The 17,056-nt window shown below is 40.8% G+C and overlaps 1 protein-coding gene across 1 annotated transcript; it reads right to left on the bottom strand.

Moving 5' to 3' along the window:
• Window positions 1–1,563: 1,563 nt before the first annotated feature.
• On the bottom strand, window positions 1,564–16,443 carry gnsb (glucosamine (N-acetyl)-6-sulfatase (Sanfilippo disease IIID), b). Its single transcript, XM_008423248.2, has 13 exons — window positions 15,828–16,443; window positions 14,084–14,143; window positions 12,962–13,165; window positions 11,274–11,339; window positions 11,098–11,196; window positions 6,579–6,746; window positions 6,397–6,479; window positions 5,339–5,457; window positions 4,981–5,084; window positions 4,782–4,883; window positions 4,586–4,696; window positions 3,360–3,470; window positions 1,564–3,280 (listed from the first exon to the last, which is right to left on the bottom strand). The coding sequence occupies exons 1-13, from the start codon at window positions 16,005–16,007 to the stop codon at window positions 3,131–3,133; spliced, it is 1,557 nt and encodes a 518-aa protein (XP_008421470.1). The 5' UTR covers window positions 16,008–16,443; the 3' UTR covers window positions 1,564–3,130.
• Between the last annotated feature and the right edge of the window lie 613 nt (window positions 16,444–17,056).

Here is a 17,056-nt window from a genome sequence, read left to right on the forward strand (position 1 = left end):
TTTTCCAGTTCCTCTCTGAGGCCCTAGTATTTCTCCAGTTTCTCGTGCTCCTTTTTCCTGATGTTGTAGTCACTTGGTATTGCTACATCCACCACAACGGCTTCCCTCTGTTGTTTATCCACCACCACAATGTTCAGTTGGTTTGCCATTACCATTTTGTCTGTCTGGATCTGGAAGTTCCACAGGATCTTAGCTCGGTCATTCTCCACCAMCTTTGGGGGTGTTCCCCACTTTGATCTCGGGGCTTCCAGTCCATATTCTGCACAGATGTTTCTGTACACTATGCCCGCCACTTGGTTATGTCGTTCCATGTACGCTTTTCCCTGCCAGCATCTTGCACCCTGCTGTAATGTGCTGGACTGTCTCAGGGGAATCCTCGCACAACCTACACCTTGGGTCTTGTCTGGTGTGGTAGATCTGAGCCTCTATTGCTCTGGTGTTTAGGGCCTGTTCCTGKGCGGCCAGGATGAGAGCCTCAGTGCTGTCCTTGAATCCAGCTTTTTCCAGCCATTGGTAGGATTTCCTGTTATCCTTGTGACCTCATCGAGGTTGCCATTTGCTTGTGGTATTCCCAGGTATTTGTAACTGTCCTCAATGTCTGCTTGAACACTCAAGGTGAGGCAGGCAGTTCTCTTGCCTCATCGCTGGGGGCGCTCATGATCCCAGATATTGTGACTGCAAAACTGAAGAGTAAGACACAGTGAGCTAGCCATACAGTAAATAAGTAAAGTACAGCGATATATTCGTTTTCTCCTCTCTTCTGACGTCAATATGAAAGACAATTTTCTAAAGTGAATTTTCAATTGAAGCAGGAGATAACTAAAGGAAGACCAACACCGGAGCTGAAAGTTTTGCTTCGAGATAGTTTGATGATTCTTAAACGGAGTAGAAAAGACAGTCTCATTAGAAAAGACTTTGGATGAACGGATATTTTTGTGCAGAATTAGCGGTGCATGGATTTGATTGTTAAGTAAAGGTAAGGCAGCAATATGATTTTGTTTAGTTTTTGAAGAAAATGTGCGCTTTGTGGGCTACAGTTTGTATGTCTAATTCAGTAAAGTAGAAGCGGTAGCTAATCTAGTATTTTTGGAGTTAAATCCTAAAACATGAAGTGGCATTGTTGTCAGTTGTTATGGCAACGAGTCTGCGTGTAGCTTGGCGGATACGGAGCGAGAAATTGCTTCCTCGCTCTTTCCCTTATGTGGATCATAACATGAAATTAATACATACATTTCTAAGTTTCACTGAGTTAACGCGGCTATGGATGACATGTAAAAGATTAGTCTTTTTGCCCCCCGGCGTTGTATGCCTGCGCGAAATTTCAGTATGTCCAATATGCATGGTGTACAGTCGTCAGTGCCTCACCAGCAATGACCCTCACCGCACGTCACTGATATATGCATCTATCAACTAGATAGATCAATATATAGATGTATACACACACATCATTTTAATTTTTGCCCCCCCAGAGGTAGCCCTGGCCCCCCCAACTTTAAAAGTCTAGCTCCGCCCCTGCCAACAGGACCTGAATTGACGGTGACAGTAAAGAAAATACTCACATGATCATAGTAAAATGATCTTTATTTTAATGATCAGTAATCATCACAGTGCAAATCCATTCACATTTAAGGCAATTTACACATATTCTGTGCAAAAATGAAAAGGCACACAAGATTAAAGGTTAAAAAAAAGAAATCCCTTTCCAGTTATTCAGAAATCAGAGAAGACATTCAAGAACACAGGGAACATCCTTCACCTCCAAAACACAACATGGATAATCCAAAGAAAAAAAAATTCATATAAAACTTTAGTATAAAATGTCAATTTTTCACATCTCAAGGCACAAGACGGGACTGAGTGTCCGACTCCAGGCAAACTTCGTTTTCATTTGTTTTCCTCAAAGTGCTGCAGAGAATAAAAGATATAAAAACATCTGCATGAAAACACAGATGAGTTCTTCAGTTTACTGTGACTTGGAGTTAAATATGGAGAGTGATGCTACACTTGGGTGACAAACATGCATCATACCAACTGTCTAATGGTGGCTGCTGTATGAAGTGGGAGACATCAGACCCAAAAAGACAAAATAAAAAAACAACTGAAGTCTCATTTAGTTCCAACAGAAAGATGGCCAGAGTGACGACAGACCGGATGAGGCTTTGGCTGGACGTCACCATCAGAAACAAATTGCTGTTATGTCTGACAGCTCTTATGCTTATGTCTTAGGTATAATCAAACATTTAGAAGGTTGAACATTCATAGTGAATGTTATATGATGCAAAATGTCACAGCATAGATTTGCTTTGTCTTGTAAAGTGTGCTTTACAAGACAAAAAGAACGCTTTTAAAAGGACGAGATGACCAGGCACCGCTCAGAAAGGTAGCAGACATTTTGATTTGTCAAGCGCTAGTTAAAGCTTTTTAATGAAACAACCTTTATCATGTAGGTTGTTCCTTTTGAGCAGCAATAATATACATACATATATCTTTTTTTTTTTTTTGTTCTGTTAGCTGCTCTAAGCTAGGCTAGCTGTTGCTAAGTTAATGGACTGTTTGCCTTAAAGGTCAGAAAATCCAGCAGAACTAGCCAGTTGTTTTGCTAAGTGAGCTAGCTAACTGCTATCAGCCAGAAATAGCAATGCATTTATTAGCATTTTATGCATTCAGACACTTTAGAGTTAAGGTCACAGGACAATATTTGTCACTGGTTCATCTCGACATCATGTGATAAATAAACCAATCAATACTGCAACTTGTTTGTGTTTCATGTGCATGGCAGCCCTATTGGATGACCCCCAGCTTTCCGAGATGGAATACAGACGACAGGAGTTTCACTACTCAAAAACACAAAATTTTTTAAGAACTATTAGAGTGAGCCATTCCCATCATCTCCGAGTACAAACCTAAAAGAAAAAGAGTTTTCTCCTCTGAACTGTGGCGTCCAGAAATATGAAAAGTGAACAATAGCAGGAGCCTGAAACTGATGCAATTATGAATGGACTTCAGCCGGGACTTCCCTTTTATTTCTTCTGTAAGCCAATCAAAATGTCTGTCTACCTGTCTGGACACATCAGAGCGCTCGGTGTTTCCTCTGACCATGGCAGGACGCTCATCGTCATTGTCGTCCTCTCTACTTGATGTTACGGCAGCTGTCCCCCATGCAGGACTGCAGCTTTATGAGCCGCTGGTTCATGTCCTGGAGGATTGACGGATCCACCTTCTTCACGATGTTCTCCAGCTGGTGTGGGTCTGAAGTCATGTTGTACATTTCTACAAAAGACTGCAGATACCAAACAGGTTTAAACACCATCTCTGCTCACATACACCAGTTCAAGGTTCAGGTCCCGAGTCGCCATTACCTCGCTGTCTGCGAACTCGCAGTACTGCAGGTCCTGCTTGCCGTCGAGCATCCGCACACAGGCGTACGTGTTGTTGAAGGCGTCCTCACACACGCAGTCTGGGAAACATTGCTGGAAAACGAGTTACAAGTTTACTTGGTATGCACACATTTGGAAATCACAGTGACAACAGATTTCTGAAGTGAAGTGTTGAAAACAACGGAGCATTTCTCTTCCACTTCCTAATTACACATTAGATTGCGTTGGACTCATATAGAAAATTCCATTAAAATAGACGATACACGTCCTGTGGTAACTCTAACCAGTGGTCCTGGAATTCCTATGAGGTTTTAAACACGTTTAGAAAAAGCTCAACGTTCAGTGAGTGTTTAGATTACATTCTTACTGCATGACATGATCATTTACAAAAATTTTACTCATCATTTTACCTGGAATTTATTCTTTGTAAATTCCAGGATCCAGGAATGACAATTTAAAACACAGAGATATAAATACACAAATAATCCTAAGACTGGAAACAGTTCTAGTGGTCCTAGTGAAAAATCATAGGATTTTTTAAATTCTAAAGTTCTTATTATAATTTTATGGAGCTGACAACACAAAAAAAGAAGAAAAAAGAAAAATTGTGCTCCAGACTTAACTCATGGCTCAGTATCTCATGGGAACAACTTAATTGAACAAGTCGTGGGTTTGAGTTATTAAGTTATAGTCGTGGCCACAAGTTGGTTTTTTTCTCTCCCACCAGATAGGCTGCACTGAATTTCCCCTTTGTCAGATGAAATGTGTTCACAAAGCTCTTTAGACAAAATTCTCGGCGCCTTTAGGAGGAACTTTAGAGAGGCTGAAAGCGTCTTAAGCAGGGAAAATGAAAAAACTAACAGAGTGGATACGTACAGCGCCGTGGCAACAGGAGGTTCTGCTCCCGTCCTTCCACTATTCATGTTGGCCGTTTTTCAGATCAAACAAGTTTACAAAGGCAATCACAGTTGCCAGCTGAGCGTCCACGTTATTATCAACTAGATGACGTAACATTACATTCACACTTCCTCAAACCAGTCAGACTTTCTAAGCTAAGTGAAAGTTTGTCTATAAATCTGAACAAGTGAGAACTAGATCTGAGACCATAAGGATCTCTGTGCGTACAGGTCCTGGTTTTTAGACCGGTGATGTTGTAACCAAGAGCAAATCTCTCTAGCGTGTTTTTGAAGATGTCAGCATTTGCTTACAGACACTCCGGGGCCAAGTTTGGGGCAGGTCGGGTCCTTGGTTGGATTTCCCTCTCCGGTGTATTCAACGAGGAAGAACGGTCGCACCGTGCTGTTCCGCAGCGACGGGGCCTGAACAGAAACCTCAGTCAGGATTTAAAGTGGACTCGAAATAATAAAAGGAAAACATGTCGGCGAGCGGAATGAGGTAGCTGACCATCTGAGCGAGGAAAGACTGTCCGTCCACGTTGACGGTGGACAGGTTGACGCCAGAAATGTCAAGGAAGGTGGAGGCAAGGTCGATGTTCAGCACCGGAGCCTGAAAGAGACACATTAAAAAAAAAAAAAACAGGAATGTTACAATAACTCATATGAAAAAGAGCTGAAAATCAGCATTGGTGGAAGATGGTTGTGACCTTTATCATCTGGTTTGGTTTGATGCCAGGGCCACGGACCAGCAGTGGTGTCCTGATGTCAAACTCATACAGCTGCCTCTTATCGATGGGCAGAGAGAACTGACCTGGACAGATCGGACAGAAAAAACTAAACTCAAGTGTAAACACACAAAACACGAGGTGAAGCTGCTTATTTATGTATTATTTAAAAAAGTTGAAAACATGAACGTTGGTTGCAGCTTTAAACTGTAGTTTCTGTGTTAACGGGATGTGCATATTTTTTTTGAAAATTAACTAAAATCTCACGAGACACAAACGTCGTTTTTAAAAGATGCTAAATGAAAGTTGAGGATGCTCTCAGGGGTTCGCCGGAGCAGACCTGTGTGGTAGCCGTTATCTGAGGTGTAGAAGATGTAGGTGTTGTTCAGCTCGTTTATACTGTCCAGTTTCTTCACCAGCTTCTCCACCATGTCGTCCACAGACAGCAGCGTCTGCCACCTGCAGGAGGGAAACATTTTACTTTAGTCTCGACACAACGAAGCATCATGTCTGATCAGAGAGTCGGATGAGGAGAGTTTTGAACAAAATGCAGAAGGGCAGGTTCAACACAATTTTACTCTCGAGTGTTGGTCAGGGTGACAGAGTGGGGCAGAAAGTGTCACTGCTGCAGCTGTGGTCTGAAGGTAAAACACTGAACAGTTTGTGTCCAGGTTGTGTGGGGTCTGCAGGAACGTCAGCTGCCACAGTCTGAGTGAGGTGATTCTGATCAGACCTGGACCAGCCAACCCACATCCAGCTCAGCGCTAGCTGTGTTTCCATTGGTCATATATTTGCGCAAGTTGACATTTTGAAAACAAATTTGCTCAATGGAAACACGGCGATTAAAAAAAAAAAAAAAAAAGTTTGTCGAGGAAATGTTTTGGCACCAGCATGAGGTGAGTTTGTTTTTTGTTTATCTCGCAAAACTGCAATGGAAACACTTTTTTTCACATCACAGGAGCCACATGATGTTGCCGCTGGCGCAGACCATGAAGAAGAAAAAGACAGGAAGTAGCTGGATTGTGGCGCTGCATGTTTTTTAATGATTTATCTTGTGAACAAACTTACTCATGTTTGATTTTGATTGTGTTCCTTGTTTAATGAAAACATTGCAATTGTGAAAGTGGGACATTAGCAGAATATTGATAAAGTTTTCCGTGCTTATGTTCCGTCAATTGAAGGAGACTCTGCTCTGGTTCTACGTGTCACCATCATAAATGGTTGCAGAAGCATTCTGGTGCAGGAAGTGCTACAAAATGTTGCGTGTTCCAACCGGTTCTACCAGTTCCAAGTTTGTTTGTTTTTTACAGTGAACGTTGTACATCTGCATTTTTGTTCATTTTGTGTTTGGAGATTTTTTTTTTAAGCACAACTTCATCCCACTCCACCTGTTCCTACCTCCTCCTGTAGGCATTATCCAAGAATGTGAGGGAGCTGTTAGGCATGGGGTTGACAGGCTGACGCAGCAGCCAGTGTTTGTCCTGGAAACAGAAAAAGAAAAGGACACGACAGGCGTTCCTCAGAGATCCAGACTACAGGCAGGTCTCATGTTGGATGTGACACACCGTCCATGTTCTTACCTTCCCTAGTTTGTCAAAGCTGCCGTCTCGGGGGGCTTGCACGTTGTTGAACTCCTTCTGGTACTGCGGCGCCGCCGTCCACGGGGAGTGAGGTGCAGGCGGTGCCAGCATGATGAAAAAGGGATGCTGGGGGCTTCTGTCATCCAGGAAGCTGAGCGAACGGTTCAGCTGAAACGAGGACAAAACAGATCATTATATCAATATAGCACATGACAACAACAGACGTTTACCCAAAGGCTGTGCAGTTCAATTAAATAAAGCAAAAATAACAAAATACAAATATACGCCATATCTGTCATTATAAAAGAAAGTCAAACTCTGAATCAATAGAATAAAAATGGGTTTTGATCAAAGATGTAAAAGACTCAACAGTCTCTGCCGTTCCATGCTGACAGACCTGTCTGCCGTTTTTCAAGCTCGGTTCCCTCCAGCTCAACTCAGTGCTCATTAAGAAGGAACCTCTGGGTTGGACTTGGACTTTGCAACATTTAGAGCAGTGGTTCTTAACCTTTTTTGAGGTACCGAACCCCCCAGTTGCATATGCGCATTCACCGAACCCTTCTTATTCCAACCTACCCCCGCCTCCCCCCTCGACACACAAAATACTTTATTCTGATTTAGTAATGTAATTATATTAGCTGTGTAACCACCCCCACACCACTAGAGGCAGTACCAACCCCGAAAAGATGCGACTAAGGAGCAGATTTAGACTATAGAATTTGGTAAAAAGCTGTGAGCTTTGCTGAAGTAATTAAAGACACAAGTTCAAATCCATGCTGAGAGAGGAGCTCCTTCAATCAGGGCTCCTCCGCAGCACTGATTGGCTAAGCAATGTAACGTGATCCTCTGCAGCAAGTGATGGCAAAGCGGCGCGTCATCACGACTTTACACAAGTGTGTCTTTACCTCCGCGGCAGAAGCTCCACCGAACCCCTGAGACCGACTCACCGAACCCCTGGGGTTCGATCGAACCCAGGTTAAGAACCACTGATTTAGAGGTTTAAAGGGGTTCAGGAAGTGGCACAGTGGTAGTCTACACTGGTCCTTCACTGTTCTACATGTTTTTAGGGGTTTCTTTGTTGCCAAAAAAGTACATCTTCATGAACAATTCAGCAACAACCTTCTTCCCTCCATCGTCTTCCTACAAAATTCCGCTTGATTCTCATCTCCCTTCACAGACTTTCTACCATAAAACTGGATTACTCCAGTGGAATTTAAACCGAGCCAATCAGAGAACAGTGCTTATTCCCTCACTGCTTTAAAACACCAATATATTTCTGTTCAATGTCCTTTGAGTAATATTCATATGGGCAGACTGGAGTAGATTCAGTTTTTTATTGAACCAACAGTGACAGGCTCGTCTGTGTTCCCTCATTCTTCATGTCTGTCAGTTAAAACCAAAATAATAAAAAATTATAGAGCGCAACAACTAACATATTCTATTATTTTAGCAGCACCAGGAATAATTGCTGCTTCTCAGTTTGAAACAAAAAGCCTGTCATGTTATCAGTTGTAGTTTGAAGGTTTAGGTAATTCTGTCACAACATGTCATTCTGTGAGAACGTCTACTCTGATGCAAAGTCAAACTGTTAAAATGAGGCTCTGACCAGAAACACACACGTTTGGTTCTCAGTATGCGTTTCACACAGGAAAATCTCTGGTGGTGCACCACCTTCCAACATTCATTTCCTGCGTGAGTAAGCATTGGCTCCTCTGCAAATAAGTCTGGATTCATCCTCTTAACAAAAAAAAAATAAACTAAAATAAAAATGTAATTAATTTTTTATTTATTTATTTTTACCCCCTTTCAATTTACTGACCTAATTCAACAGAGGTCCAGCCAATTGGTGCTAGCAGTCTCTCAACTCTGGTTTCATTGTGATTACAAATAAGTGTAATCACAATGCCCTGGACAGCACAGGTGTCCAAAGTGAGGCCCTGGGGCCATTTTCGGCTCCAGAATATTACAAATTTGGTCAAATATTTAGAATGATGATTTAGATTTTTTTTAATGACTAATTTTTATCCTCTTAAAGGGAAAAGTTCAGCTGCAAGACAACCTTTTTAAAAATCCAGCAACATTTTACTAAAAAAAAAAAAGAATAACTATTTTACACACACATTCATTAAAAGCTGACTAAGTATAGCAATAGTAGAAAGTTTTCCATTTTGTTGCTGAATATATTTTCTAGATCAACAAAAATGGAAAAGTTTCGGGCCGAGAATGTACGTTATCAAGATAAACATCCAAGATCCTTTTTCCTGACTTACAATAATTAGTTATTTTATACTGTTTCATCTAAGCATTGTGTGTTTAAATTAATGCTGAAAAAAGACAAAAATGAACAGTAAAATTGTTGGTCGTTTTTAGCTGGGGAGGCGGGGGGTACCTTGCCAACTTTAGCCCACGGCAAAAAACGTTTGAACACACCTGCACTAAAGGATGTTTATTTGGCAAAAAAATTTATTGATTATGACTGATTTGTAAAAGCAACAAAGGATAAAAACATCCAAGGCGGTGAATACCTTTTATTTTAGCATATTGCATTTCTGTTCGTGATAGTACTGATTTATTTTGCACCACACAGCACTTCCTTCTTCTCAGAAGCCCACAGAAGCCAAACCTCCGACTCACCGTCACGAACCATGGTGATTTGTTTTAGCATTTCTCTCTTGGTTAAATTTAACTCGCCCTCTGAACCGGTTTGTTTGGCCATTAAAAATCGGTGCATCTTCACTTGTAGAGTGGGACTGTGTGGAAGCAGAGATCTGCCTTGCCCTTTAAGAGTCCGTTTAAAGTGGCTTCCTGGAGATAACAAGAACATTATCTCGTTATCAGGAGATAAGGGAGCGCAACTTCCTGTGATAACAAGATACGCATCTGTTTGGTTTATGAGCTGACAAGACGATTATGGTTCTGGTTCAATCTTCGAGCGCTCTGATGATTTGGATCAGCTCTGTAGATATGCAAACCAATGTTTTCATATCTAACATTTTCATCATCAGCACGTGTCGACATGCCAGGACGGTCACCGCTCGCTTAGTAAAGAACGGAAACGGTTTCTGCTGGAAATCATGCTCCTCGTTTCACAGCGTGAAATATCATTCACATTCTACTGATCTCAGTTTGCGTGTTACAGTGACTTGAAGAGAAAAGAAGAGAGACGCACGTAAAATACGCAAGGGAAGTTTAGAGAGTGTGATTAAAGTTACATCCTTATGACGCCAGAAAGGAAGCCAAGGATACCCAGAGAGAACCTGCGAATCAACAGGGAGAACATGCAGAAAGCTGAGCATGCTCCATCCACTGACCCAGTCAAAGTCCAGGCCGGAATCAAATTAGGAATCTGAGGAATCTGAGGTAAGAGAATTCACGTTTAAATAATTTCTCCAATCTGATAATGCGACACATAACCGGGTCTTTATAAAAGTTAATATCTCCACTACATCGTTTTAAAAAAATAACATCGTAAACAGTGGAACGGTTTCAGAAGAGTTTTCATCCACATGAATCCGCACAAATACGTCTTAAGCATGCCAAACCCGTAGGGGGCAGAGTAGCACAAAGCCAAATCTATCTCAGCCAACCAGATTGCTTCAGAACAACCACAACTTCCTGTTGCAAATTAAACATGGTGCCAGGATGTTAATTTGTGGGGACAATTATAAAAGTTAAGTTACTTTTAAATGGTGTTAAATAACGTGTGAACTAGGTGTGAGATTGAGTTATTTTGCAAAGATCAATACGCCAAATGTCTGTAGGTGTATAAGCCGATTGGTGAGACATTCCCTAAAAGCCTTGCATCCGAAACTGCAGCAGACGATTCCACAAAGTTATGAATCGGGGGTTGAAAACAACAGCCTTTCAGATTCAGAAAACAATTAAGTTACATCCATCAACTTCAGTTATGCACTCATTCAGCTCACTATTATAAAATACATTGAAGTAGGTGGTTGTAGCATAACAGAACATCAGAAGAGACAACTGGATAAACTTGAACACGTGAGGTTTCATTCTGATGGTTTTAGAGCCAAGTAGAGACGAGTCCTGATACATAAACCCAGGAAGTGAATTAGGGCAAAAAGCAAGCCTCCCACAAAAACAGATTCATTCTGCTCTTTAGTAGCACAATTCCTTAAATTTTTTTTTTTTTACTTTTACAGGAACTTTTTTTTTTTCTTATATAAACTGCCGATCTCAAATTCTACATGAGCAGACAGCTGGTTATTCTGGTTAAACCAAAGGATTATTAACCATCACCTGATGAGGGAACCTCATCACTACATAGACGTCCAACATGTTGAGTAAGCTCAGTAAGCAACTGCTGCAACTTGTTTCTCTGGCAGATGATTAACTTCACACATCACTGAGCTTTTTATATTTCTGCGTTGCAGCAGCTGATTTGTACAGCTGTGCCATAAATTCTTGCGTAAACAGCCACTGATTTCATGAAATGCTGCCGATCACAAGGCTGAGTGTGAACAGGAGTCACAGGTATGTGGGTGTGACTGTGACTCACGATGAGGTCGGTCAAGTAGTCCTTCTCGTAGCTGTCCCCGTGCTTCTCCGCTTTGCCGTTCACAGACAGAGTGTAGTTGTAGTACTGGGAGTTCCCCACCTGCAGCATCACAGCGCTGGTGAGGTGAGAGCCGCGGCGGACCGCAGGACAAACGGATGATTTAACACAGCACTCACCAAGGCGTTCCACTGGTCCCAACCAGGGGGAACGTGGTCGACGTCTCCAGCGGCTTTGGCGCCATACTGGTGAAAATGGAGCACACAGCGAGAGTCAGGGGTTAATGCAGCGGTTAGGGCCAGCATAGATGGGGGAGAAAAAACGGCAAGGAAGAGAACATTTCTGCCAAAAAAAGCTTTTTGAGATCAATCTCAGAGATTTTCTAGAAAAAAAACCTTGCGAGGTTTTGAATTTCAAAAGTCAAAAATGTTTTGCTTTTGAAACCCTCAAATTTCTGAGGGGTTTTTTTTTCTAGAAAAAATTCCACTGTACTAGTTCAGAAAATTTATAGAAGAAAATTCAACTTTTCTGAGGTTCATCTCAAAATTTCTGAGTGCAATTTGGACATTAATGCAATGGCGAAAAATAAAATAGGAGTAAATTTCTGCCAAAAATCTTTGAGATTAAGCTCAAAAATATTCTAGAAAAACAAGAAAAGTTGTTTCAAAAAGTCAGATGTTTTTTTTTACTTTTTAAAGTTTTTCCCAGATGATTGTTGAGATAAATCTACAAATTTCTGATTTTTTTCTAGTAAATATTTGACTTTTCGAACTCAGAAATGTCCACATCGTTCTAGAAAATTTCGGAGATTAATGACAAAATTTCTGAGTTTATCCCTAGCAAAGTTTTGACTTTAGGAGCTCAGAAATGTCCTTGTTTTTCTAGAAAAATGTATGTCGTTTTTGTATCTACAGTGGCCCTAATACACCACCATGTTAATGTAGTCAAAATGACACACATAGGCTCAAATATAAAAATAAAGGCATTCAAACATCCATCTGTGTGTAATTAATCCATAAAATGTGTTTTGTGGTGGCTGCACAGTGGCGCAGTTGTTACAGCTGTTGCCTTGCAGCAAGAAGGTTCTGGGTTCGATTCCCGGTTCCGGTCTTTCTGCATTGAGTTTGCATGTTCTCCCTGTGCATGGTGGGTTTTCTCCAGGTACTCCGGTTTCCTCCCACAGTCCAAAAACATGACTGTCAGGTTAATTGGCCTCTCCAAATTGCCCCTAGGTGTGAGTATGTGTGTGCATGGTTGTGTGTCTCTGTGTTGCCCTGCGACAGACTGGCRACCTGTCCAGGGTGACCCCGCCTCTCGCCCGAAACGTTAGCTGGAGATGGACACCAGCAACCCTCACGACCCCATTAAGGGACAAGGGTGTAAAGAAAATGGATGGACGGATGTTTTGTGGTTCTATTCTGATAACAATGAAAGTGATGATAAAAACGTCTTTTTTAGATGACTGTAAGGCTGTGACTGTAGCCCCACAAACACAAACTTTATAACCCCAGTCACATAACAAAAGTGTGATGTGCATCACCAAGCTGCTCACAGTAACTGCATTTAATATTTTCAAATGTATTGTAATGATACTCTCATTGAATAAACACTGGAGAATTTACTGAAACAAGATGGATGGCTTTGGGTTTTTAAAGATCATTAACTGGATTTATTGCGACGATAAATCTAAATTCTTATCGCAATAAAAAAATGTATCATGATAAATGATAAGAGATACGATAAATGCCCACCTCTAATGTGAAATTACAAAATTCAGCACACGGAACAGCCGTCGGTGAGCTTGTTGAAGGCCTTTTGTTTTGTTCTAAGACTTTTTGTCTGGATAAATCAGGACGGGAACCCAGACCTGGTTCAGGTATTTCCCCCCGAAGAACGTCTGGTATTTCTGCTTGCTGAGGTAGACGGGGAACGCCTCGGCTTCAGGTCCTTTCTGCCACTGAGTGCTGGAGCAGTTCCCGGACAGGGAGTTGTTCCGCACCTCGTGGTTGTGGGGGTACCGACCCAACAGGATGCTGCTCCTGCTGGGGCAGCACAGCGGCGTGACCGTGAACTACACAGGAGGAGCAACAAGGAAGAGAGCGACTCAGCATAACCCAAAGAAATAATATGATTCAAACATTTTATTTCTAAGTTATTACACACATCGGGCATTTAAATTTCAAAATATATATTTCATAATTATCTCAAAAGACATAAAAACAGATCATTTGTTCAATACAGTTTCACATTTCTCCTTTTTTATTTTAATCAGTTAACTTAAAAGTCATAAAGAAACAAACAGAAAAAAATTTACATACCTTTAATTCCCTTTTTATATACATTAAAGCAGAATTTAAACTTTCACCATTTTTTAGAACCTCAAACAAAATATTTTAGGATTAGCATTTTCTTCAAAGTGCAAATGCAGCTTGATCATCCTGAAAAATCCTAAATATAATAATTTAGATAAATAATTTTCCTTTCTGCCCTGAAGTAACTGAATCATTTAATCGATGTATGTTCACGCACCTACTGCTCACGAAAACAGATATCTACTGATTTAACTCATACAAATGACTATGTGACAAATAAACCTCTACAGAACATTTTCTTATTTTGTACTATATGCTTTTCATGATGCCTTTATTGCAAGGTGACTGAGTGTTCTGAAGGGCACATATGTACAAAACATATTTCCTCCTCTTTGGGAAAGGAGAGTGAAAAACAGCAGAAAACAGGACGTGTCACTAAAATGGATGATCAAGCTATCGTATTGAAACAGAAAAAAAAAAAAGGCAAATACTGAGATTTTTGTGGTTTTGGTTAAACTAATCACACTGTTCCTGCTGAATTAAAACGAAGAGCCATCTTGTGTAAGCTTGTTGATTTACAAAAACCAAAGTGAACACATCTGTGAGACTTTGTAGCTAAAAAGAAAAACTGGTTTTCCTGTGAAAAGGACGAGCAGTAAGAAGACTGAAATACTCACAGCGTTCACAAAAGTTGCTCCTGCTTCTCCTATTAGTTCTTTCGTTTTCTTCATAGGCGTCTGGCGAAATGAAACAAGAAGTGTGAGACACGCAGAGCTGCTCGTGTCCCAGCATGCAAACAAACTAGAAAGCTGACAAAAGTAGTTAAAAGATGCAGCGATCAATCGACCAGACATTGGTATGATTGGTGATTGGCAGGTCAAAAATAAATAAACCTGAACTTTTTTTCCCCCATCAAATGAACTATAACTATTGATTTTTTTTGCTTCATAAAAACAGGTGATGTACGAGGTGAGGATAATGTAAATTTTAAAAATGTATACATACGAGTCAAAATTTGTAAATTTAAGTCAACACTAGTGTTGACTAATGGTGTTTAAGTCAACACTGGTAGGGATGGAACGTCATACTGTACATGCATTCAGATCTTTCTTCTTCTTGATTTTAATGGTGGTTGGCAAACAACAATATAAAGCATCACTGCCACCAACCAGTAAGGAGTGTGTCAGCCATCTTTGCGCAAGAATTTAGTCTTTTAATGAATACACAGTGTGATGTTTGATCGATTTTCCAGTGTTCCTTACTGGCAGTAACCACAGCGGTACAGTAGGCATCGGACACTTACTGTTGATGTACCAAGTTTTAAAATGTTACCGTTTCCAAGCAGCTTAATTTCTAACAATTTAAAGAGAGATCAGTTACTGTTGATAGAAAAAAACAGCTGCTATGGTTTGTTGTGCATCTTACAACAAATACAAATTTGGCTTTTTAACAATATTTATTGTCCCAAATGAAAAAAACATAGTCTTGGTAAGGAAACAAAAGTAATGACACCCGCCATCTTTAATGTAGTTTCAACACTAAAGTTGGCTAGCTTTTCTGCTTTAAATGAAAGTTACAAGAAAAACATAAATCTAATCCAGTGTTTTTGTCTAGTTTCTAGTGTAAATATCTTAGTACACTTAAAATATGAAGATAAAACTGACTTACACATAACTTTTCTGGAGGAAAAGGTTTTGTGTAAATATCACAATACTTTGACATTGTGGCAGTTTTACTTATGATTACCATACAATGAGAATTTCCTACCGGGCCATGCCCAACATGCAGTATATACTCGAGGGCATTTTTTTTTTTGTACAAATCCTGCAAACATTACAAATATGGGCTTTGATTATAATCTTGGTGACTTAATATTCTATAAGATAGAAAAGCCATCATTAAAAACTGGCAGCACATTTTTTTTTTTTACGTTTTATCTTTTGGGGAAAAACATCGTAAGCAACAGGTCAGACAGAAAAAAACCCACAGATCGGTATATCGCTGGAGAGAAGCCTGATCGGTGCATTCCCCAAATGCACTCGTGTCAGAGTGTTGTAAGACTAAATCAGTCATCATCTCCATTTTAAAGATGATCAGTTAAAGGTGTGACATTTCTGATCTATCTGCATAAACATCTGCTCGCCCCGAGTAGAAAAATGACACCATCTGTATTTGTCTCGGTTAAAGAGATTATTAATCACCGAAACAAAGTGGGTAATTCTTATTGATAAGACTTAGAGATCATGTGATTCATGACTTCAGACCCCAGAGTAGCTATAATATCACTGCACTTTAGGATGTTTATGTTTGAAGCTCAAAGTGTTCGTGCAAAGTTTTTATGATGATGTCACACTGCTGTCACGAGCTCCATCAGGATCAATGCAATCGATAAAGCATGTGGTTCCGGGTGCACCGACTCACCATCCCCCCCAGCACAACGTCCTGGTCGTCCACCAGCACGAGGACGATGTTGCTCGGTTTGACGCCCTCCGCGTACCTGACGCAGCAGGTGAGCCACGCCGTCAGCAGCGTCAGCGCTACGGCGCTTCCTCCTCTCCGCCGCCGGTGTACCGCAGCTCCGCCGCCCCTGCCTCCGCTCATGCCTGCCGGGGGAACCTCGAACCGCTACGGGAGCCTCCGCGGTGCAGCTCCGGGCCTTGCTGCTGTCGCACGCTCTCACACCGCCGCTGCCGTTCAGATGAAGGCCCCGTTCAGGTTCGTGCTGCGGGGAGAGCGAGAACAAGCCACACACGGTGCCTGGAATCCCGGAGTCAGGCTTTAAAAGTTTGAGGAAGTGGAGTCAAGAGCCAGCTGTCATATGACTGAGACCGAGGGGGAGGAGACGGAGAACAACAACTGCTGACCAACTTCACACCTCACCAAATTCAGTCACACTTTACCGAGCTAAAATAGTCAGATGCAGTTTCTGTTGCATTTGGCCTATATAAAACTTGTCTGTCTTATAAATATAACAGAATGATTTCATAATTTCCAGAATACATTTTCACTATATTTTTTTCCGTCACATTTTGCCATGTCACAACCATAAATGTCAGTGTATTTTATGTAATAGAATTACAATTGAATGGAATTAAAATTATTTTTTGGTTTTCTTTTTCCTTTTTTAATAAACAAAACAAAATATCAATCTTTTCCAGCTTGTCATATGTTTTCTTCCAGGTTTTTCCTGTAATAATATGGTCTGGAACGATTAATCGGCTTAATCATGATGATTTGATTGTTGAAATAATCAACCGTTAATCATTATTTAATAACTACATAATTACAATCATTAAATGAAGTTTGCAGTTGACAGCATCCCATTACCCCCCAAAAACTGTATTTTCTGAGAGAAGTATATATATGCATATGTAACCGGATCTTTTTCTGCGTTGTGCTGGTTTTTGATTGAATGGACCAGCACAACGACACAGTGACACAGTTTCTTTCAAGCGGATGATTCTCGGTTTATTTTTGACAAAAATAAACCGAGTTTTGTCTGTATTTTTGACAAAAATACAGACAAAACAACCGTGTTATAGGCTGCCCGCTCCAAGTCCTCTCCCGCAGGCCATGTCAAAAGGGCCGAACACCTCTCACAACTTACAAAAAAAACTAAATAAACATTTTTGTACAACATACCTGACGAA

Source organism: Poecilia reticulata, linkage group LG12 (assembly GCF_000633615.1).
Source record: "Poecilia reticulata strain Guanapo linkage group LG12, Guppy_female_1.0+MT, whole genome shotgun sequence".
NCBI lineage: Eukaryota > Metazoa > Chordata > Actinopteri > Cyprinodontiformes > Poeciliidae > Poecilia > Poecilia reticulata.

What these genes read in the sequence shown, in the direction of transcription:
- gnsb (XM_008423248.2), bottom strand. Translation starts at nt 16,007, where the DNA reads ATGAGCGGAGGCAGGGGCGGCGGAGCTGCGGTACACCGGCGGCGGAGA. An exon ending in AGATAACGGCTACCACACAG is followed by an intron (nt 5,085 to 5,338) that starts GTCTGCTCCGGC and finishes CGATCTGTCCAG; the next exon opens with GTCAGTTCTCTCTGCCCATC. An exon ending in AACCAAACCAGATGATAAAG is followed by an intron (nt 4,884 to 4,980) that starts GTCACAACCATC and finishes TGTCTCTTTCAG; the next exon opens with GCTCCGGTGCTGAACATCGA.